General features: G+C 43.1%; 1 protein-coding gene across 9 annotated transcripts in view; it reads right to left on the bottom strand.

The window, feature by feature from the left end:
* Positions 1 to 13711: 13711 nt before the first annotated feature.
* Positions 13712 to 24980, bottom strand: part of MDM4 (MDM4 regulator of p53) — a 37309-nt gene continuing 26040 nt past the window's right edge. For 6 of the 9 annotated variants that reach the window (XM_029935544.1, XM_029935548.1, XM_029935546.1 and 3 more), the window contains exons 6-11: positions 24504 to 24571; positions 23670 to 23769; positions 20861 to 21021; positions 19478 to 19627; positions 17537 to 17617; positions 13712 to 15637 (exon numbers count right to left, since the gene is read on the bottom strand). In XM_029935544.1, coding sequence (XP_029791404.1) covers positions 15065 to 15637; positions 17537 to 17617; positions 19478 to 19627; positions 20861 to 21021; positions 23670 to 23769; positions 24504 to 24571 — 1133 coding nt within the window. In that variant the 3' untranslated portion in view covers positions 13712 to 15064. Of the gene's footprint in view, positions 15638 to 17536; positions 17618 to 19477; positions 19628 to 20860; positions 21022 to 23669; positions 23770 to 24503; positions 24572 to 24980 lie in introns of those variants that run through there. The other 3 variants (XM_029935550.1, XM_029935551.1, XM_029935552.1) reach the window with 3 other exon arrangements.

The following is a 24980-nucleotide window of genomic DNA, read 5'->3' as shown; positions in this document are numbered from 1 at the left end:
TTGCAGGAATTTTTTTTCTTGGCCCACCTAATGTCTTTTTTTTTTTTTTAATGTTTATTTATTGAAAGAGAGAGAGACCGAGCCCCAAGCAGGCTCCCCAGTAGCACGGAGCAGGACGCAGGGCTCAATCTCACCACTGTGAGATCATGACCTGAGTGAAATCAACAGTCAGATGCTTAACCGACTGAGCCATTCATTGGCCAACCGAGTGTTAAAACTGCTTTTAAGTCCAGTATCTACAATAGAAGATTTCCTTTAAAAATCCGGCCTGGTGGGTTCTCTGGAAATATTAGAAAGGCTGGGAACAGTGATCCCATGCTACCACATGAAAACACCCTTTGTGTAGGCCCGGCTCTCCAGAGGGCCCGGCCCCACAGGTTTTAGCAGTGACCAGAACAAACATCACCTCTGTCTAAGTCCTTCCCTTCCTTTGTAATTTAGCCTCTTCCCTTACACAGTTCTGCTCACCCCCAGGGATCTCCTTCCTCTCCTTCTGTTATCTTCATCTAGTGACCTTCGTTAACATAAGGATAACTAGATTTTGTTTAATCCTCCTTTTCCCTGTGACCATGCACATAAATCAGTGGTTCTAACAAGTGGCAGGGCCACCTGTACTGTACCTTCTGGGGTTTCTGTAAGGTATAATTAATACTTTAACGTCAGGGCTTGGGGACGAGAGATGCTAAATACCCTGCTGTGCAAGGGAGAGTCCATAAAGCTAAACGAAACAAAACAAATCTTGTCCTTGCGGAATATTTCAAAGGCTGATTGAAATGGAACCCTGGCGAAGTCTTCCCGGTCATTCATTTAGCTTCTCTGTGCTTCTGTGGGGGGTAGCACACTCCATTCACCCAGCACCCCACTTCTCTCATGGGTGGTTGTGGAGATCACATGACGTAAAACCAAATGAACAGATGACACAGCATGAAGCACACAGCAAATGTCAGCCGTGACAACCCATTTAGACAAGGGGATGCAGGTCAGGGCGCCAGGTGGCTCAGTACACTGGGCATCCAACTCTTGATTTCAGCTCAGGTCATGATCCCAGGGTTCACTCTCTCTCCCTCTGCCTCTCTCCTCCACTCTCACTCTCTAAAATAACAAGTAGAAGAAGAAAAGGGGATGGTGACGCAGGAGCTAGTGTTTCTGCCCACAGAGCTAAGCTCTAGTCCTGTGAGGAGAGCAAGTCTGCCGGTAACCAACCACGTGACTCTGGTCCTGTGGCTTCTGCTCTCCCAATGATGAGGGGTTGCATTAGACCCGGAGTCCTTTCCACCCACCCCAAATAGTCTATGGTTCTGTGTTCTTAACACGATGCACCATGACATGCCCTTTTGACATTCTCTCCGGCTTTTCTTGTCTGGGCCAGCATTCCTAGGTATGAAGTCGGGAGCTGACCCGAGGCTGTATTTCCTCTTCCATCAGATTAGAGAACAAAGATGACAGGTAAGCAGTGTAGGGGCACCCAGGTGGTTCAGTCGGTTAAGTGACTAACTGAATTTCAGCTCAGGTCATGATCCGTAGGTCATGGGACTGAACCCTGCCTCAGGCTCTGTGCTGAGCATGGAACCTGCTTAAGATTCTCTCGCTCTCTCTCCCTCTGTCCTTCCCTGCTCTCTCTCTCTGAAATTAAAAAAAAAAAAAAAAAGTAAGCAGTGTGTACCCTGCATATCACTGCTCCCCTGAAATCCATGACATTTTGAGAGAGGCTCCAGTGACTGGGGCCTCAGCTTTTACTAGTTGTTCCCCTCCTTGGATGGAGAAAGGGCCTTTTTCCCCCAGAACACAGCCTCTTGTGGTGGGTACCTATCCATCACTAGACTCTCACCTCAAAGGGATTCAGGGAAATGGCTTCTGAGGCTCAGCAGTAAGGCAGAGGCTCAGAACTAGATCCCACCCCAACCCCCACTGCTGGAAGGAAGGCTGGCCATGAGCAGGAGAGAGGCTGCACATCAAAGGGAAAAACAGCAGTCAGTTCGTCAGAATAAACCAGGAAGAAAGGAACGGCAATAGCTTATTACTGAGAGAATAATTTGTAACTAGGTTACAGATAGTCTGAAGAGACAGAGAATGGAGGGTAGAAATGGACAAAACTAAAAAATGTTAATAGAATTCTCTTGATGGCTGATGGTAGGGTAAGAGTACCATTTACTTAAACTTCTTACTTTAGATTTCCCTTCTGCATTTTAGAGGAATCTTGCAAATGATTCCTTCAAGCACCGGGAGTAAGACAATTTAAATAAAGACTTGAACCTAGGAGGTTATCCTCAGGCAGATTCAATTAAGGGCAAAGGAAACTTCGTCTCAGATTTCCAGGTTACTGGTGCCCCCTGGTGGACTATGCAGGTTATGTCTCTTGGAGGTTAGAGGCCAGAGATTTGATTGGGTGATTGTATTTGAAGAAGCTGCCGCCCCAGCTCTGATGCAAGCAAGTGGAAGGAAATCTCAGGTACCAAGCACCTCACATGCGTTACCTCATTTGTCCATCATGCTGTTTTCCAGATCAGTGAGCTGAGGCTTAGAGACGTTAAGTGAACTGCCTAAGGTCACCCAGGAAGTAGCTTACTGGCAATTCTGATTCAGTGCCAAGCATTCCATAATTCCTGATGGTTACAGGTGTTTCACACACACACACACACACACACACACACACAGAAAGAAGAAAGTGGATGCAATTTTTGCCAAAATGCATCCCATATTTAGATAGCAGCTTTACCCAGGTTCGAGCAGTATAAAGCAGTAAAAGCTGGGGTTTTTGAGTTAAAATTTCCCAACTTAGGGCCCAGGAAGCTTCACATTTCTTTAACTTTATTCAAATGCATGGTTTATTTCCCACCTGTGACTCTTTTAAAGGTTAATGATGACAGGGAAAGAGTCCCAGAGCGCGAGGAGGCAAGATGGAACCAAATGTGTTCATCAGTTATAGCTTAAACTAGTCAAAACCTCCTGGGGTGTGCATGTAAGATTCCACATGTGTGTGTGTCCTCTCTCTGGAGAGGGGGTCCAGCGCAGCCACCTCCTGACCCCGAGCACGTTATGACCGACGACTCTATGGACTGTTGCAAGGCAAACACCCCCCTGCCTGCATCCATACACCTTCCCTTTCCTCCGCTTCTTTAAGCCTTAAAAGACACCTGGCTTTTGGGGGCACCTGGGTGGCTCAGTTGGTTAAGGCCAACTTCAGCTCAGGTCATGATCTCACACTTCGGGAGTTCAAGCCCTGCATCAGGCTCTGTGCTGAGCCTGGAACCTGCTTCGGATTCTGTGTCTCCCTCTCTCTCTACCCCTTCCCAGCTCACGCTCTCTGTTTCTCTCAAAAATAGGTAAATATATAGATGGTTAGATATACCTGGCTTTCCCCCAAAGAATCCTGGCAGTCATTTCTCCATACTTCATGTACCTTCAGTATCGGAGGTGGGCCGCCCCTCTGACTGCATCCAGACTACTACCCCTCCACATAGAAATCTCTGTTCTTTTGAGACCTACACACACACACACACACACACACACACACACACACACACACCACTTTACTGTGTCATCTGTTTACCTTCCAGATCTTTTGCTTGGTCATTATAGATTTTGGGGTCCTACAATCCTGCCAAAATTCTGGGTGATATCAATGCCACAGGAATAACCCATCCAACCTCTCCAGCCTCACAGGACCCTCCCTCATTGACCAACTCAACATCAAAAACTCCCTCTTCCCTGATGTTCGAACCACTCACTCTGTGCCACGCCTGGGACCCACGCCTGGGATTGCTCCACCTTTGTGCCAGCTCGCTCAGACTAGGTTAGTGTGGTAACACCGCCCCAAGTCTCATTTCTCTGCCCACTGCAGGAGAGCTGCAGCTCTGCTCCCTGTTCTCGACCATCCTGGAGCCAGACTACAGGGCAGCCTTTGTCCTGAAGTGCGCAAGCCTCACGCTGAGGGAAGGAGCACTGACTGACCCTCAGTGTCCTCTGAACCTCTGTCCAGAAGCAGTGCAACTTCATTCCCACTGACAGTTCATGGGTAAGCCTGGTGCCACTGGGGCACAGTGCACTACCCTCTCTGGAGCGTGGCAGAGAGAAGTGACAGATGTTTTCATGACATCATCTACCACAATCCTTGAAGTCTTGAGTAGAACTTCAAGCCTTCAAGCCTGGGTGGCTTTGTAGGTTAAGCATCTGACTTCAGTTCAGGGCATGATCTCACAGTTCATGAGTTCGAGCCCTGTGTCAGGCTCTGTGCTGACAGCTTGGAGTCTGGAGCCTGCTTCAGAGTCTATGTCTTCTCTCTCTCTATGCTTCTCTCCCCACCCCACCTCTCTGAAAAATAAACATGGGGGTGGGGAGAACATCAGTCTATCTCAGAGCACAGCCGCCTGTCTCTGCTCTCAGTCCACTCTGACGACACCATCTTTCAACTCTGTTCAGGCTGCCCATTTCCGGCAGCCCTCTCCCAGAAATAATGATGATAGATAACATCTATTGAACACTTCATAGGTGCTGACATCACATCTATTATCCCATGATGAAGCTGAGACTCAGAGAAGTTAAATAACTGGTCTTCACCTTCTCCTTCCTATCTTCTAGGTTAGAAGCATCACCCCACTGTGAGGCGAATGGGAGAACCGGGTCAACCTGAGAGCCCAGGCTGGGGACGGGAATGTGTCCTAACGCCAGTCTGCAAGGTGTGCGGTTGTTCTCCCGAAGCACTGGCAGCTGGGCTCACTGTTCTCAGCCAGGGGTGAGCCTCTCCGTAGTGACATGTGGCAGTGTCTGCAGACAGCTTTTCTTGGGGAAGGGGTGCTCCTGGCATCAAGCGAATAGCGGCCAGACAGGCCACAATGTGCAGGACACTGCTCCCCACAAGAGAAATCTCCCAGCCCCAAACGTCAGTAGTGCTGAGGCGAAGGTGCCCTGCTCCAGAGATCATCTAGTGTCGGGCAATCCCCCAGCAAGTCCCCCAGGTCTGTTCTCTCCTCCTCCCCAGACTTCCTGCTTCGACTTCCTCCAATCTCTTCACACCCTTCCCCACCCACCTCCTCCACGGGACTCCACTCTCTCCTTCCTGCTTTCAACCACTCTGAACTCTCCAGTCTTCAGACACCATGAGCTCCTCACCGAAAGTCCCTTGCATGTTTGCTCTTAACTCAATGCTCCCCCGTCTCCCAACCACCATCCTTCCCTGAGCTTTCAGCTTCCGGCTCCTCAGGGAGGCTGTTCCTGAACCCTCGACTAGATCGGGCCGCTCTTCTGTATTTGCCACAGCAGCACGAGTGCTCCCAACAGAACACGCGCCACACTGATCCTCTGTGTTACCAAGCAGTTTCCCGAGGCTGCGAGACAGAGGACCATGCTCCTCATCTTGAGCACAGCATCCCCGGCCCCTACGAAGTACAAGATACGTGACAGGTGCTTAATCTTTTCAGCCCAGGTGTCTCCATCTCCCTTGGATTTCTCATATGCACAAAGTCAACACATCCAAAGCTCACTTCTTCCCACCTCACCACCACCACCACCTACCACCACAAACCTACCCTTTTACCATTTTCTTGATCTCTGTGAATGGCACCGTCACCCACCAACCACCCAAGCCATCCCTGACTCCTCCCTTTCCCTCACACCCCCACTCACTCATTTGGGAAGTGCGTCCCTTCCGCCCGGTTTCCCTCCAATCCTTGTACTTCTTCTTTTGGGCTTCTGTCTCAGACACAAGAGTTATAGCCACTGATTCTGCACCACTCAATTCCTTCGGATAGGTCGCTTACTTCCTCTAAGCCTTAAATACCTCCACGGACTAGCAAATGCCCAGTCAACACCTACTAAAGGGTCAGTAAGTGCTGTCTACTCCGACTCTTGCCAGGCCCACTGCCATCACTCCAGGATCATTGTTTCCAGCCCAGGTTCTGCCCACAACCTGTCATCCCTGCTTCTAGACGGCACTCCAGTCTATTCTCCAATGTACCCAGAGCCTCCCCAAAATGCAAATGAGGTGTCACACTCCTGATTAAAAGCCTTAAATGGCTCTCCACTGTCTTCAGGATAAGGTTCCACCTGGCTTGCCATAGCACACCCACAGCATACCCCAGGGCCCTCTCTCGGCACTTCCCGCATCACACTGCCTAATTCAGGCATGTAGCCCCGAAGGCAGTTCCTTCACTGTGGCTTCCTGGCCTGTGTGCAAACTGCCCACCATCCCTACCGCTACCGCTACCGCCACCGCCACCGCCTGCGCCAGACGGCAGGCAACTGAGGGAGCCTCCTAATTCGCTGTGCTATTCCCAATGCCAAGCAGGATCCGGCTCAGATTAACATCAGGTTAAGTATTTAGTGACCGAATTTAACTCCTATGCTTTATTTTGAAGAGGAAACAAAGCAAAAAGAAAACACTAATCATGTGAGTTCAGGTTGGAAAGGTATGTATGTAGTCAGATTATCCCTGCATTCCCCAAACCTGTAATGATCTGTAGTCTTTCTAATAGCACTAATTTTTGTGAAGCCTTTAAAGGGTGGATTTGTGCAAAGTCTAGCCAACATGGGGCAGCTGGGAGGCTCAGTCAGTCAAGTACTTGGCTCTCGAGCTCAGCTCAGGCCATGATCTCACAGTTCATGAGTTTGGAGCCCCACAGCGGGTTCTGCACTGGTGGCACAAGAGCCGGCTTTGGATTCGGTCTCTCCTTCTCTCTGCCCCTCCCCAACTTGTGTTCTCTATCTCAAAAAAATAAACTAAAAAAAATTCTAGCAAACAAGCACCAAATAAGCATTTGCCTGCTAATGACAATGACTAGTTTCAGTTCGCCTTACTCGAACCCCAGACTACATTCGACAATGATTAATTCACAGCACCTAAGGCAAGCAGGATGCAAAATCCAGGAAACCAAACATTTTATGCAGTTGGAATCATTACAAAGTACCTTAAAGAGGTCACAAAATGTGGAAAGGGTTGCGTGGACACAGAATCTGGCTTCGTCCTTGGCTCTAATGCTCCGGTTGCTTTTGTGTTTTCATTTTTTTAAATGCTCTCCCCAGTATTTCCGGCATCACCACGCCACACCCCCAGGGGCCCCTCGTGCAGGTGCGTACTACGTATCTCCAGGTAAGACAGCCTATGAAGTGTCCCCCTAAAAGTTGTGCAGCACACACCAATCCGTGTCTGCTCTGCGGTGGCCATGAGCTCAGGACAACTGACTGGAGTTTCACTCACCTCAACCGTCTCGGCTGGAAAGACATGACCTTCCAAGAACATGGGCTAGCAGGCTTTGTGGACCAGTCTTCCGGAGACCCCTCGCAGAACCTGAGGGCCACAGACTCGTGGCTTCAATGAAGCTACTGAAGGTGAAGGTAAAATGTTATGCTTTTTTATAAGAGATCTCAGAAGTTTCATTAGCTTTTCAAGGGCTATAATCCCCCCAAATTTAAAAAATGTCAGCAAATGTTAGGCATGGAAGTGGTTAATGTGTCCTTTGTGACAAACCCTCACGACCCCTTGAACTGGCCCCAATTCAAAATACACAATAGAGCCTGCACCTCGCACCTGTCAACCCGGGAGGGGCATATCTGTCACCTGGCCATCTGAAATCTCCCCAGTAGCAAATAAGACGGACAAAGTGATATAATCATGGGCTCAGAAGAGTGAGGTAGACTGGTGCCTAGAAAGAGGCTTGCCTTAAATCACCCCAGACGTGCGGGCAAGATGCATTCTCTAATGCTCAAGGGGTATGGTTGGGGAAATTCCACTCAGCGTAATTAACTCAAATGTTAAAAAATACTCAAGAGAATTTTAAGGTTTCTGAAAGAAACTGAAGGACTGGAAATCTAAAAATGAAATAGGTGACGGGTGGAAAATACCAGAGTCATCGATGATTAGGCACAGCACCTTCTACAGCAAATTCTATTCTCTCCGTCCCCAAATCAAACAAAAGACTGCACATAAAAACAGAAAGTGAGATTCTGTTCTGTACAAACTTCCCCAATAACAACACCACAGAATGGCAAAATGAAAAAGTATTTAATACACAAAAAGGCACAACTGAGATCAACAGGGATTAAAAGCATTAACATAGTGCAAAAGCCAAAAAGATACAGAGCTATTATTGGTGCTTAAAAGGACTAGATGAGAACACGTGAAATGTCTCCTCTCCCCGTTTAGTAAGCAGGCCGCCATTCAGTTAGAGCTGTTTTGTCTTCCACGCGATGCAAGCACATTGGCTGTGCTGCTGTCGGCTACGCTACCTGAGGAGGTGTTACCTGGAAAACCGTGTGCTTTCTAAGTACTGGCAGTGCACTGAGGCCATCTACTCAAGTGCACGTGGAAGCCTTTTGTAGCTCGAGACCGTAGCAGGGCAGTTGTACCTACTCTCCAAATTTACACACACCTGTCTCAGATCCTAGAGAGAGACTTTTCTAGTCAAGAGCTTCATAGCAAGGAAAGGCAAGATGGGCTAGAGGCAGTTAGAAGGAAGCACAAGGCTCTGCTAGGCAGGCACGGAGAGGAGCTTGTGCTCGCTCAGCCTCCAGAACGTGAGGTGTTCTGAACACATACCCCAGAGCTCGGTATAACAGTTCTTAACATCTCATTTAAAGCAATTTATAGGTTAGGCTGCTCGCACATCCTTTATCTCCATAACAAATTATGAGGTAGAAAAGGGGGAGTATGAGTATTTACTTTACAGATGGGAAAAACCGAGGCTTAAGAAGGTCAAGACCAGGACCACAGATGGTGGAATGATCTCACTCCTTCTCCCTATCCAAAAGGCTCTTAGCAATGCCTAGCTAGAGACTAAGGACAGAGTTCTAATCGGAGGCCGCTTCCAACTTCTACCTTGCCAAGTGCCGAGAAGGCCAGAAGCATTTCACTCCCCTTTTAAACATTTTCTATTATTTCTAAAAGGAGGAGAGGAAAAAAAAAAAAAAAACAAAAGAAGACATTTTGATTATTTTAAAAGGAAGTGAAAAAACAAGGCAAACTAAAGGGGGGGAAGTTCTCCCGCAGGAAAAGGGAAGGCTGGCCTCAGGTTCTCAGTGCTGAGACCGCAGGGGCACTAATTACCCTCCCTGGGCTCTCTCACGGGCTCCCTCACATACACAAAGGAAGCCTCGACTGCAAGCTGGTTTTTATCAGATAGCACTGCCGTCACATCACAGCGTCCCCTCCTTATTGCTAGAATCCGCCACCTAACTCTCCAACAGAAAGACTCCCTCAGACTGACTGGATTCTTATCTAAAGATACTGAAGTTATAACCACCTAGGGAGCGATACAGAAGGCCTTTGGTATAAAAACAATATCCAGAAGTAGATCTCTTTGAACTGGGAGGAAAAAAGAGCAACAGTAAGGGAAGAAGGAAGGGGACATCAAGGACATCAAGGTAGCTACTAATTAAAAAAAGAAAGAAAAAGCCTTAGGATAAGACATTAGGTGTTCTGATAAACGGTCAGTGTTCTAGTGATATCAACTTTCAAGAAAGCATTTGCCAAATTACAGCAACTATTCTGAGACCGGAATTACTCTGACAGCACTATTTAACTCTTTTTAACATCCTTGCCATGTTCTACCCCAAGATATGAGGACTCTTACTTGCTGTGCTATGCTCCCAGAAAGTATCAAATAAAGGTCCTGGATAAAGGAAAACAATCTGCAGGAGAAGCAATCTCTTGGATTTCAGGTAAGGTACCAAGAAATATCAGCTACTTCTTTCTGCAAATATACTTCTCTGTAACATTTTGACTGAAATGGGCTCTGATAGAGGTACAGTAAACCCAAGTGTTTTTTAAGATTTTATTTTCTTTAACAAGGCCGCACGCACCAATAATGGCATTACTTGGGATGGCATGTTCATTCTGTCAAAAGATCTCAAAATGCTCAGGGGGCAATCTCCCGCAGGAGAGAAGAGACCCGGTGGCTCCTAGAGAGGAAGAATGTAGCAACGGTGACCTGAGGAAAGCTCTGTCCCACAGAAAGGATCTCAGAGCAGTCTGGAAAAACTGTCCCCGGGGAGTCACTTGAACCACTACCTCAGCTCAGCTTTAGACAGATCCTCAGCATCTCTCCTCATACGCTAAGCTGCAACTCCACTAGTCACCTTCTGGGCAATTCCAGCAAAGTAACCTCAGCGTGCAAACTTACAGACATTTGTAAACATTGCACATTTTGCTTTTGGCACAGGGGAGAGCTTACAGGTTCTTTATTCTTGAAGTGCAGACCCTACACAGCTAGTTCCTATTTTAGAGCCATTTTCAGCAAAGGCATTAGCAGCCTTGACAGTCTATGTACACACACACACCCACGAGTGACGAGAACCGTCAAAATAAATTCTTCTTTAGGACTCCGAGTAAGTTTATGCCGAGATCTGGCTAAAAGGAAAACAACAGATTCACAGTATCTAAAGGCATATAGTTCAGAAGTTCACGTAACTCTCTGTGGGGCGGGGGGGACAATAACTGGTTAACAAGTTTCCTCCTTTCTAAAGAAAATCGAGAGATAACAATATTTCTGGAGACCCCGAGATCTAGCATTCACCCATGTGTCATTAATGACTTTTCAAAGGAGCCAATATTGCATTGAGTTGACATTTTAAAAAAAAGTTACAAACGATCCTGACCATTAAAAATAAGTTCTAACAAATGAAATAATATCCCTGAAGCATTATACACATCTAGATATACATAAATTATTATTAAAACACAGCTGCATATTTCAAATGCCTGGCAGTGATCCCATATTACATTAGAAAAGTTCATGGCAGTCGGAAGGCTGGCTTGACTAGATGCTGATCCGTTGTTTAAGCCTAGGATTGCGAACCTATGATAGTCCATAGATGAACTGTGAAAAGATGGCAATATACATTGGCCTTAAGATTTTTATAAAGTCTGATAAAAGTATTTAATACAAAAGCACAAGTATTATAAGTACAGTGCAAGTACAGAGAGTTAATGACACAGGAGGCATTTTTAGCTGTAACCTAAAAATTCATTGTTTCTAAGGATTTGCCATTTTTGCTCTGAATTTTCTGTCCAGGATAACCTGATCATGAATATTAAATGATAATTGAAAAAAAGAAATTTGGTGCCGGGACAGCTGGCTGGGCTCAGTCAGTAGAGCACGCAACTTGATGTTGGTCATAAGTTCAAGCCCCATGATGGCATAGAAATTATTTTAAAAACTAAAAGAAAGGAAGAAAGAAAGAAGGTTGGTGCTGATGTGGGATGATTTCATTGCTTACAAATCTATGCCACGATGCAGAAGAGTAAACGCCACTGGCCCCTGCTCTAATCAAGATTTCCACTCAAGCATCTGGGAGTGAAGAGGGAGAAAAGGAGACAAATCAGGCTGCTGCAAGAGAGATAGACACTGGCCCTGTTTCCAGAACACCAGGGCACACTGTCCACACTAAATAAAACTAAAAAGATAAATAGTAGTGTTTGGAAATTAGGAGTTTACCTGACAGGAGTAAAACTACAAAGACTTCACAGACAAAGTATGTCTTGCTTTAGTGACAGTGAGTAAAATATACCTGTACCGCAGTAGCATTTAAAAACAAAAGAACAAAACCAAAAACAAACCAAGATGGTTTAAAGTTTCCTGCAGGTAATGAACTGCTCTGACAGCGCTATGTAGTCCTTTGTAGGACCCTTCACCCATTCTCCCCCAAGAAATGACGAGACCTACTTGCTACCCGCACTCCCAGGGGTGACTGCATAGGACAGGGGTCCGGGATGATGGAAACAAGCTGCAGGGGAAGCGGCATCCTGGGTTTCAGAGAAGCTACCGAGAGATGCCAGCCACCTCCCCCTGCAGACACCCTGGCTTCTCTGTAAGAGCTGCGGTCCGGGCTGGGGCTCTGGCCGGAGACTCGGGAGACCCGAGCCTAGGCTGTCCTACCACTCGAGGCTCAAAGAAGCAGCCCTGGGGTCGGCTAAGCAAAGTAGTTAGTGGTAACAGGGACAGTAGAAAACCCAGGTGAGCAAGGGGGAGAGGGAAAGCTGAGTAGCGTAAGAGGATCCTGTGCTAGGCAAGGATGTACCAAAATTGGTATCATATATTTACAAATGCAAAATTTTTCAATTTTTTCTGGTTTTCTAAAAAAAAAAAAAAAAACCCAAAAACCCTTAACCTTATATAAGAGGAGTCAGAGGGTACAAGTGCAGATCCCTGACTCTCCCTGTCCCTCGAGTTACCATCTGCAAAAGCCCTTAACTGGCAAAAATCAAACAAAACTGAGGGCTATCAAATTATTATGAAGAGTGTAGTACTTGAGAGAAAACAGGGGAAAGTCATTTAAATTGCAGAAGTGGTGGAGCATTTACCATAGTTTAACAAAACACTGAGCTCAAAGGACTCATTCTACTTCTAGAAGAAAAACTCTTGTCCCTGATGCCTAGAGAGCGCCAGGGACTTGAACATCCTTCCCCAAGAAGCAATACTGGAGAAAATGGATCAGGTTCTTCTGCACCTTTACCTGTCCTCCCTGTGGGAGGAGTAAGTTATCTGATTATATAAGAAAGCCTGACATTTATGGGCTTTTCTCTTTGGGGAGAAAGTGTTAAAAGTTGTTATTCTCTCTAAAGGCACATTTTGGCTGCGAGTCCTTTTCTGCAATATTTTAAGATGATGAGCTAAATTGTCTAAATTCGACAAGCCGCACCCTTTAAATATTTAACAAATAATGAGAAGTGAGTATGGTTTTGAGATTTACTACAAGTCACTTAGATTCTAGTAATAGTTGCATCACTAGCTGTGACTTTCAACAATCATCTAACCTTAAATTTAGCCTCAAGTGCAAAATAACAGGGGCTGAGTATATGAGTGCATTCTAATTTAAAGTTCTAGAACTGTTAACAAAACTCCCCCTCAGAAAATTAAATATGCTGTAAAAGTGATCTTGCTCATTCTACTTCATATAACTGGAAAAGCCCTTCCTTCTAGGGCAGAGCTTCCCAAAGGGTGGTCTGTGGACCATTTGAATCAGCTTCCAGGAACACATGTTCAAATGGAAACCCCAGGACAAGGGATGGGGAGGGGCTTGAGTTGGCTTTTTTTTTTTTTTTTTTTTAAGTTGGGCTGTTTTAACAAGCAACCCAGGTGATTTTTTGGATCAGTAAATTTGTTAATTCTAGGGCCCTGGTCAGGGAGCCTAGGTGGCTCAGTCAGTTAAGCGTCTGACTTCACCTCAGGTCATGCATGATCTTGTGGTTTGTGGGTTCAAGCCCTGCGAAGGGCTCTGTGCTGACAGCTTAAAGCCTGGAGCCTGCTTCGGATTCTGTGTCTCCTCGCCCCCTGCCGCCCCTCTGCTCACACTGTCTCTGTCTCTCTCAAAATAAATAGATTAAAAAAAAAAATTCAGGCGCCTATGTGGTTCAGTCGGTTAAGCATCTGACTTCAGCTCAGGCCATGATCTCACGGTTCGTGGGTTCAAGCCCTGCATCGGGCTCTGTGCTGACAGCTCAGGGCCTGGAGCCTGCTTCAGATTTTGTGTCTCCCTCTCTCTCTCTACCCCTCCCCTGGTCATTCTCTGTTGGCTCTCTGTCCCTCAAAAATAAATAAATATTAAAAAAAAAAAAAAAAGCAATTACATTTAAAAAAAAATTCCAAGGCCCTGGTCTCCAAAATCTCATATACATACCCGGGGCATACTTCAAGATTTTTCCATGGAGAAAGCAGACAGGGAAAGGTATAAGGACATGAACTTAAAGATCTTCAGTACTCTGCTAAGATTAACATGCTTCTTCAGATCTACTGTTTTTCTTTATTATCCTTTTCACAACTGCCATACTCCCTATTTCCAAAAGAAAGCCTGCCTCTCACCCATCTAGAATCTTACTATGGACCATTGCCTCAGAATGTAAAAAAACCTCTGGAGGCATCAAATAAAAGAACAACAAAAAACCTCTAGAAGATTCTCAGAGGATAATGAGGACAGAGTAAAGCAAAAGGGAGCTTAGGTTAAAATTTCTGTGCCTCATCTACCTTAAACCATAAGGTTATGCCAGAACTGTGTTCGTGCATTTATTTTTAAAAATAAAGTCAAACATTTGCTGACTGAAAGTGAAATCAGATTTGGCTGATGAGTTTTAAAATGAGAACAACTTTGCTACATATGACAGGACTTTTCCTAGAACTTTAATCAACTAATCTACAGCTTCAAGGCTTTAAGAAAAATATTTTTAAGGCACATATAAATATATTGGATAGGGTATCCTTTGTAAGTACTTAAAGGTATTTTTAAACTGTACATGTTACATCAAACATGTGCAAAAGGACAGCTAACCTAGAATGAGAGCCAGGAAATGGAGGGAGAACTGCTTGGAAAGAGGAGCAAGGGAGCTTTCCAAGCGGACAGGAACGTTCCACTGCCTGTTTTAGGCTGGCTACTCGGATGCCGCAGCAACGCACCAGAAGGGGACATTCTGTCTGCCACCTCGTGGTGTAAAATGTGCAAAAGGTTATATATACTTTTTCAAAATTCTTTTACAAGTATATTAGCAAAAATGTTCAATACCATTGTTCTAGACAGACATGGAAGAAAGCTTGTTTTTCAAGACTTTTCTTTCAGCTTATCTGAATTGTGCAGCCTGACTGCAACAATCTATAGCATTACATAACCTGATTAATCAAATTTATTATTTGTTTTGTTCATTGTTAGCTTTAATATTTTTCTAATAGCCGCACTGGATCTTAATGCCTAATAACATTCCCTAACAGGGGAAAACAAAACAAAACCAGGAATAAAAGTAACTAAAGAAATAGTAAATCTTCAAGTAATTTGGTAAGTGAGCGAATTAATGTATTTTTGTTAGTACTGGCAGCTGCTCTCTCCCAGATCCTCATTTTTAAAGAGAGAACAAAGTGAGCAGTTTACCTATCTTTTCATGTTAACGGTGTCTCCCGAATTGGCAATCTAGTTCTAAAGAACTCATTCTCAAATTCTACGTAAGTTTAGAAGCAAAACTGTTGGGGAACACAGATGTTGACCTAAATAAATAAACATGCTTTGGGTTATACTGAGTAGAGATGCTCAATACTGACATTTTGAAACATGACTTAGCCCTGTTAATATCTTCTGCAATTCACTGAGTCAGCTACGCTATAAAAACCTTAATAACCAACTGAATCTCTTTCTTGCAAATAGGGCACGAAGCCCCGGCCTTCTTCAGTCTCCTGGCACAGTGAAAACAAGTGACAAGATGGCCTGTCCTCCCATGAATAATATTTCCATCTCGTGGTCTTTTTTCACACAGACTACATGGCTTCAAGAGATTCTGGCAATCCTCCATGTTTTCTGTTTCTGTTCTCTGTTCAAAAAGGTGATCTGCTTGTTCTCCCATGCTTGATATGGTTTCCTGGCTTTCCGAACTGTGGGCCAAATCCAAGAAGTCCACTGAGTTGCAGGGATCAAAAAGTTTAGGGTTTTCCTCCTTTGTATACACATCTTTAGGTCGTACGACTGGAGCGGATACGGTTCTTCGGCAATCAGGGACATCGATTCCTTCACTTTCCTTCTTTTCAGGTATGGCAGTGATGTCAGACGTGGAGAGAGAATGGGTTAACTTAGAGCAATCTGAATACCAATCCTTCCTCAAGGCCCAGCAACGGAAACAGTACCTCTTGCTTGGAGAGTTAAATTTCTTGCACTCAGTACACTGCCACTCATCCTACAAAGACAAGTGCAGCCGATTAACACGCACTCTGTGTGAAACACGAAGTGGAGAAAGAGGGAGGGTAGGCCCCAGCTCACCATCTCACTAATCTAGTGAAAGTGTGGACATTCCCCATCAGTGGTCTAGCCTTGCATATGAACAAATTCCACAGCCACGTGTAAGAAAGTCTTGAGAAGTTTTACAATGATAGTGACATGACTGCCATTTTCAAGTCAAGATTTGATATAACTAGCTTTAAGAAAGTTAACTTCATTGCTTTGGCATTCTATCTCATCTGGATGGGATTTTCATTGCTTGCTTTTCCCTGCTGCCTTCTTTTCAGTTCATTTCTCTGTATAACTTACTATCTTACTGAGCAAGAGGCTAAAAAATGAAGAAAAGAGAATACTTTCATTCTTTCCCACTAATTAGGAAATTTAAAATTTGGCAAAAAGGAAGCTAAAATTAAAATGAGACTTGAAAACTACTAAATTTACTCATGGTCTCTCACTGCTCTCAGGATTAGCTAAATGTACGCCTAAACCATACCCTCTGAAAAATGAACGTTCTTGTCCTTGCATGTCTGTAAACTTCTCCATATCCAAATTAGGAGATACTAGAATTCAATGAATTTTAAATGCCTTGCTTACTGCAAAGGTAGCTGCCTGGAACAAGTCTGGAGTATTTAGTGCGCTAACTGCCTGGCTCTGACAGGATCAATGACTGGACACAGGCGGACTTGATTACTTTAAGAACAAAGGCCACACATTTCAAATGTAGAAGTCATAACTCAATTTCATGGGCCAAGAGGCAGGGACACGACCATTTGTTAAACTGGGTGGTCTTCAGAGAGACTCGCAACAGTTTTGCCAGCTCGAGATCCTCAGATCTCATCTGAAATGCTACACAGACGCTCAGAGGGGCTTCGTAAAGATCTGGAATTCATAACTGATGGTGTGTCACAGTTTAATTGGCATCACTGTTTCTTTTTTAGTAGTACATAAAATAATAGGGCTTATTAAATTCAATGGTGTCTTTGATTGGATAAAATAGTCTATTTACTTAATAGGTTTTCTGGGCCCTAGTAGCCACAGAAGTCTGATTTAGATGGAAACACTTATCTCTGCTACTTATATTATGGTCAAGAACCCTTAATGGACCAATATATTCCACTTTATCACTCAGCTATACACACAGACAGATAATTTGCGATGAATTACCATAATGGGCAACAGTGGCAGGGCAACAGGGGAGAATCAACCAGAGACCACACACAACTTTTCTATCCCCAAGCAGCAAACTGTAAACTCCCCTCCTCCTCGCCTTCCCCCGCCACCCTTCTTCCCACAGTGAGTTAGCCGAGGGAAGTGCTGAAAGAAAAATGGAACTAGTATGAAAAGAGAAAAGGTACACATTTGAGTCTAAACCTGAGTTGTCATTTGGTGACAAATCCATACATATTACCTTTACAGCTTAATACTACATTTTCATCTACTAGTCTTCCATTAATATAAACCTATGTGGAAATTAAGCCATTTTCCATTTGTCTGTTTTTAAGAAAGCACTGAAAATATAATCTTTATACTTGACAAAGAATTGTAGACAGCTTATAGATAGAGCTATCTAGGATTACAGAGAGGCGTTTACTCGGGAAAGTAGTGCAGGACAATTTTAAATAACTGTGTGTCCACTGTATCAGGTCCAAAGAATTTCGTAGCAGGGAGAAAGGCATACATACAGGCATTTCTTTCTCTAAATCCCAATTAAAACCTCTAACAAAATATAAAGCCAGCATGAGTTAATGCCAAGGAAAGGGAGACAGAAACGGGGGAAAGGCCTTCAACACAAGTGCAGTGCCGGAGCACGCACACCAGGAGGCATGGGTGCAGAACAGCTTTTACTAGATGCTCCTACCTCAGAGGTAACTTCTACATCTGTATCGTCACTTAGGGACTTGGAGTCCTCTAGGTCATCATTTTTCCCCACTTCAATCACCTATGAGGGCAAAGATATCTCATTAGTGAGGTTTACCTAGTTTAGAGGAGGTTATAACCTGAGAGCAAAAAAGACAGAACTTCAATTTAAAACTACATTCTGCCTCCACCATTAGCACTTAGAAAGAAAATAGCTTAAATCATTCTAGATGTACCCAGCCGGAACTTTAGTAGAAGAAATGATTGACAAGTACCCAGAAAGTTCATCAAATAGAAGAGGGTGCCCAAATGTATGACTTTAATGAAAATAAACAGTATCTGAGCAGAAAAGCTACAAATCCTTAAACATGAATATTTTTTATGTTGGGAATCTAGGCAGGCATTCAGGATTACATGAGAAAATGGAAGTGAAGAGCACTATATAAAATAAGGGACTGAGACCTCAAGAATGAAAATGAAGTATTTCAAAGTTTTACTTTTTTTTGTTAATAGTTTATTTTTGAGACAGAGAGAGACAAAGCACAAGCAGGGCAGGGGCAGAGAGAGAGGGAGACACAGAAACCAAAACAGGTTCCAGGCTCTGAGATGTCAGCACAGAACCCGACACAGAGCTCAAACCCACGAACCGCGAGATCATGACCTGAGCCGAAGTCAGACGCTTAACCAACTGAGCCACCCAGGTGCCCCTACTTTTCATATTCAAAAGCAGACCTAGTTTAGTGATACTCTGGTTCCCCATGGACCAGGAAACAGAAAGTCAAAAATGTGGGAAGTGTCTTCTAAATTTTAAAATTTGGAATTTAAAATTCTAAAAACAAACACCCTATTTTGTGATCTAGTAAACGGAATAAAACCAATTATGATTCAATTAGGGAACTCAGTACAGCAACTTTCTCATGCAAGTTCAAGTATCCTAAGTCCCATCTCTCTCCGTGGAGGTTTCCAAATGTCCCCTCTGTCTTCCTTCGAGCCACTCACAGTCCCTTCTAATGCTCCCCATATACAGCTAGGCTAGCAGGGCCCAAGTATCTCTCTGCCTACAAACACACCAGGATATCCTTCAGGAACCCAAATTACTATAAAAATCCCTTAAACTTAAAAAAAGTACCCTATTTAAGTGTGTGTTTTGCTTACATTTATTTAATGGATAGTTACTGAGAATCTTGTTAATGTCAGACACTGATCTGCTGTCCAATTTCTTTTGAGATTTGAGCACATGCTTCATTTTGATATGTTCACACCATGTGTATTTGGAGTTCTCTATTCTTTCCCCTTATTTAAAATCTAAAATACACAGGAAGAACTCATCTATTTCCATTCAGATATAAAGGGTTATGTAAACACTAAAATGTCTATAAAACAAGAATTTCTTTCCCTACAGGCTGCTGTGGCCATTTAGAACTTCACACTGCTAGCAAAGGAAGGTCTCCAGAAGAAAAAACTCCATAGTGAGAGATTAGACAAGGAGGGAAGGGCAGCTTATGCTTCTAAAGGAGAAAGAGCTTCACCCACGCAGTCCTATCCTATTTTTAAGACAGCGTTGGTTAACTTAATGTGAATCTTAAAACTGGATGTCAGAAAACATTAAACAGTAATGAGTAAAAAGCTCAGTCGGTTAAACACTGGAATCTTGGTCTCGGCTCAGGTCATGATGCTGGAGTTCATGGAATGGAGCGCCGCATCAGGCTCTAGGCGGACAGCATGGACAGCATGGTAAATATGTACACAACACTAAGAATCACAACCCCTCCCTCGTGCTCTCTCAAAATAAATAAACTTAAAAAAAAGAAAGAAAGAAATTAAGGCGGGGAACGGGGATTATGTGAGTCATCTGTTGTGTAAAAGGGTCAGGACACCAGATCTGAACAGATTATGCGATGTGCACATAGATACAAACAAGGCAAAATGTTTCCAAACATACCTTTTTGTCTCTTACTTTCCCTACTTCTTCACTTGTTTGTTCACTATCTGCGGCTTCAACCTTGATTCCCACACCGAACTGCTCTGATACAGACTCATTCAAAAACCACAAATCATCTGTGGTGTCTGAAACAACGGCAGTACCTATATCCTAGTAGAAAAAAGTTCTGTAGTCAGAGGCAGGCTTATCTGTGATGTGGAACCAATAAAAATGAATCCCAAACCCAATGTCCTTACACATCTTCAAGGAACACCTTGCCTTTCTTCAACGGATATCTACTCATGCAACAGGGAGCTAACTGGTATCTACTATGAATAAACTCATGAATGGATATAAAGGAGACTGGCAAAGAATTTTCTACATTAACAGTAACTCAAGTATAACACATGAGAAATGGTACTGAAGATCTTAAAAGTTAAAGAGGCATAGCTGCTCAACTAAATAGAATCCACTCCCTCGATTTCTTTCCAAAGGTGGCACTCTGAGATCCTAGAAGACATTCTATTAACTGTGGTACATTATTCCTTTGATAGTCAATAATGTTTATTAAAATATGAGGAATACTGATAGTAACTCAAATCTCCTCAACTTTAAATATAATTTCTTTCTGTATTCATCTATGGATATTTTATGACATGCTTTTCTACAATATTCCTGAGAAAACTTATTATTTTCCCACTATAATATACCTATTCATTTACTGAGCAAATACTCACTGAACACCTTTTATGTGTCAGATACTGTTCTAGGTACTAGGTAACAGAATAGAGTGGTGAGTAATGTGAAAGCCCTGGACTTAGATTTCAGTAGAGGTAAACAGACAAGAGATACTAAACAAAAGAGTAACAGTTTTACAAAGTGAGAAGTGTAATGGAGAATAATATAAGATAAAGGAAGAGAATAACTATGGCTTGCATTAGGATATGACACTGAAGGAATAAAAGGGGTTAGATTTTGGATACGTTTTGGATAAAGAGCTGATAAAGTGAATGTGGCATATGATAGGGAAAGATATCAATGGTATCCTATTCGATTTGGGTAGAATAACTGAATAGAAGGTAGACTTGTGAAAAAGGAAAGGCTGGATAGGAATATTTGGGGAAAAAATAGAAGTTAAAACAAAAAATCAAGAGCTCTGGTTTGAACATGTTAAATATCAGATCATCCAAGTGAAGATGTTGAGTAGGTAGCTAAATATAGAAGTGGGCATTCAGAGAAGAGGTCGGGGCAACAGATACAGATTTGATGATCAGACGTACACGGATGGTACTTAAAGTTGTAGCAGTGAGCATTCTTACAGAATGCAATGTGTGGTCAAGAGTAACCAAGAATGTTACTCTTTCAAAAGAAAACAAAAAGTTCCTCTTCAAAGGTGACATTTACCTGATTTGTCTGTAAATCAGTCGAGCCATTGCTTCTAGGTGTATAGTTGTTTCTCAGGTTTCCTAAAAACCACCACGGCAGCCCGGCTACATCCCACTCCTCAAACCCAAGGTCCAGCTTAGAGGTCTCACCTTGGGTTAAGTTTTTTATTAAGTCTTCACCTACAGCGGTAAATTGGAAAGAATGGTAAATACACAACACTAAGAATCACAACTCACTTTGTAACCCTTACAATCTCCTTATAAGACAGAGAAAAAGAAATGTCTATACACAGTACAAAAGTGGCAGAGCCAAACCTCCTATTTAGGCTTCATTCATTGGCAAGTAATGACACAGGGAGATGACCACTTATCAAGAAATCTAAACTCTGAAAGCCTCCATACAACAACAGTGCTTCTTCAATTGTTAAACGTTCTTACCACAGCAATACCTAAAGAATTACTCGCTCTAGTACATGATGCCTGATAATGGGTCAATCCATTGAACGGCAAATGGTGGTGGGATGGTGGCCCAGCCTGAGAGAGAAGCACGGCAGTCCAGGCCGGAATGGGCACTCACAAGGTGGGCACGGCAGTCTCACTGTTACCACATACTCAGGGATGTTTCTCACTAACTCACGTTTTGACAGGTAACAACCATCATAAAATGCTGAACTCTAGGTTATCCGAGCAAATATACACTTATGTCCTTCTAAATCAATGGGCTCTTCTGGAAATATCTAAAATGAAGAAATACTACAAATCCAAAACATAAGAAGGTCCCACATATGCCAAGTACAAGATCTCATGTTGTATATTCAAATGACATTCAAGGTGGTTACTAACATAAGTCTGCTGCCACCAAAAGAACTTCTTTTCTTTCCCATTATCCAATCTTTTTGTGTTGTACTTTCTTCTTTTCCTACTTTCTCACTCTCCTCTACCTCTTCCCAAGGCACCAGGCAAGCCAATGGCAACCAAAAGTGTTTAAATGTGCTGAGATACACGTGCTTGGCAACTTCTGTAATAAATAGATCCCTGTCAGAACAAAATGTTACTTATCTACTTACAAATCATACTGATCCCTGCCCATTAAGTTCAGGGGAAAGGTCAGTTTTTTACTTACTCATTACTAGAATTATCAAAGTCCTGAGACGGCTCCATATTAATTTTATTCTCATCTATTCAAGCTCTCTAACTTCTTGTAAAGAGAACAGAAATATACTTTCCATACATAAAAAGTATGTCCTTTCTACGTACACACTCTCCTGAAGACACGAAGCTTTTTATTCTCAACATTTACATCACAAACTACATATAATCTCTTGAATTGGCTATTTTTATATTTCAAATAGCTTTCTGAGTAGCAAATAAGCAAGGACCTGCAATTACAAAAAAAAAAATACACATTTAATACCATTCAGAACAGAATAAGCTCCCAAGGTAAACAGGTAGCCCAAAATTCAGTTGCATGATAAACTGACTCAACTTTAAACAATCAAAATAATTTCAGCAGCATCCCTCTCTGAGAGGTTGCTAGAGGTCTAACTGGCCACTGCTCCAAGTGTGAGCCAGGTACCGAAGACTAGAAACGATCAGACCATAAAGCACCTCGGGAGTAATTTATGATTTTGTACACCTTTGTAGAAAAACTTTTAGTAGATGTTTTATAAACCAGGGCATGGGGGAAACTTCCAAAGTATCAATTAACTCACTTCACTTGACCATAGCATATCCAGTATGGATGGCAAAGATCTGAGGACCGCCATCCAAGGGCAAAGGGACTCCTAGGCTTCCGGTATCTCAGTCTCAGCTCTAACATACTAAGTATAACATCATCTTTGCAAACTTCAAAACTCTTATGAAAATTAGCCTTTGCCTCAAGCAAATAAAAATTCTAACCAGACTGAATATATACAGGTATGTCAAGATTTAAAAGGCCAAGGCAGCTGATTTGCCAGGCGGCAAACTGATAAATGTGTGGCTGTCTTCTGTTCGCCCACTAGCCAGAGGAAGGGGTTTGCTCCAGCACAGTAATCACGGGTTGCTAAAAGAGCACTTGGGATTAACTTCAAAGTTAGTAACGGTCACTAGGGTAAAGAAAAAGTTTTCAGAAAAGAATGAGAAACAGAAGTATGACATATGCCTCTCCTACTTCATATGCAAAGAAAGTACATTATTTTTTGAGTTGTTTATATAATGGTCTCAATTATAGCCAGTGCTTAATATGAATAAATGTCATTTCTAAGAGTCATCAACAAAAGAAAGAAAAAAATGAAAAGAAAAAAAATAAGTGTGTACAGCCTTAACTCAAAACTTACCTTCTCTCTCTATATACAATGCAGTACTACATGGCAATGAGAAAGAATGAAATCTGGCCATTTGTCGCCAAGTGGATGGACCTCGAGAGTGTCATGCTAAGCGAACTAAGTCAGGCAGAGAAGGACAGATACCATATGTTTGCACTCAGAGGTCTAACAGGAGACCAGGAGAAACCTAATGGAGGACCAGGGGGAGGGGAAGAGGGAAAGGGAGTTGGGGAGAGAGAGGGACGCAAAACCTGAGAGACTACTGAATGCTGAAAATGAACAGGTTGAAGGGGAAGGAGGGGGGAAAGAGGTGATGGCGATGGAGGAGGGCCCTTGTGGGGAAGAGCACTGGGTGTTGTATGGAAACCAATCTGACAATAAAATATTAAAAGAAAAAAAGAAACGTGAGCTCAGTGATAGCACAATCAGGTAAATATAACTGTGATTCTGACTGAAGAGCTAGAACTCAATGTGCACATTAATAAACAGAATAACAAACTGGAAAAAAAAAAAACAACTTACCTTCCCTAGAATTTCTGCATTTATGTTGTGAGGTAGGCGGTGTAGGAATATTCCCTTCTTCCGTTCTTTTCCTGGAACTGGGACTTTCTTCTGAACTTTGCTGGAAAGAAGGGAAAGATGTGCATTAGTGCAGCAAAAATGACTGAGACCAGGGGATGTAGCAGTTCCATTCTGGCTCGCCAGTTAGTGCGCGGCACAATGGGTTACGCACAAGACAAGAGATCTCTGGGGTTCACAACAGTCATCAAATAAAGGCAACAAACACCTCTCCTCAACCCGCTATGAGCAGAAGTAGGAGAACCCCAAACCTGGGGGGAAAAAAATCTCTGCACAAAAGGCCAAAACCTACTGTTAAAAACAGGCTATCGCTATAAGGCTTCTAGACTGCAAAATTAGGCATAGTTCAGAAAACATGTGAAACCCTCAGCATATATACCAAGATGATCATAAAATTCTCCCAGTCTGGGGGAGCTTTAAGAACGGCCTGACATGAACTTAATTGCAACAAGCCTGTTAAAATCGAATAAAGCAGTTTTCTCAAACACCTATGAACATACACCACCACACACACAGGCACACACAAACCCCAAAGAAAATGCAACTGGAGGAACTGAAGATCAGAAGTGCTACATCCCAAAGAAAGATTCAGAGACTGGAACTCTGTTATGGGCAGAACAGAGAAGGTTCACTCTGTCCCTGGTCTGTGAACTCCCAAGAACCTTTCTTATTAAATTCTCACTACATTCAGGGAAAGGTCTTGGGAGTCCAAGATCCATAGGTACAGAGAAGGGGCCACTCTGTACAACAAAAGAAGTCACCGTGTGGTGATTTTACCTTCTGTTGGTCTTGACTTGGAATATCCATACTGTGATCCTGTGCGAGAGCGAGAGTCTGAGCAGCATCTGGATAGCAAGTAAAACAAAAGGAAAACCTTCCCTGGTAATAACCATTCTTTCCACATAAAAAGGACCTCAGCAAACAACCCTGGAGCCAGGTTTAGTCCCTAACGATGTACTTCTCCTTGTTGGCTGGATAAGGCTCTCATCCAAAAGGGAAAAATCAAAACTGATAAAATTGGCAAAGACCAAGACAGGCTATATTCAAGATATACTACCAAAATGTAATCTGGGAGAAAAGGAAACATAACTAAAAAATGTACATAGCAAGCTTTCAAATTTTAATATGAGAGTGATTCCAACCAAGAAGTATTGGAGAGTATTTTACCACATCTTCCCAAAGTTATTTATTAGCAAATCTGCCTAACTTGTAAACAACAACAAGAAGTTTGGCTTTTTTGTTTTCAACTGTTAA

This window comes from Suricata suricatta, chromosome 3 (assembly GCF_006229205.1).
Source record: "Suricata suricatta isolate VVHF042 chromosome 3, meerkat_22Aug2017_6uvM2_HiC, whole genome shotgun sequence".
Classification (NCBI taxonomy): Eukaryota; Metazoa; Chordata; class Mammalia; order Carnivora; family Herpestidae; genus Suricata; species Suricata suricatta.
Note: the sequence above shows the minus strand (reverse complement) of the source record. Positions and strands in the feature narration are given on the sequence as shown.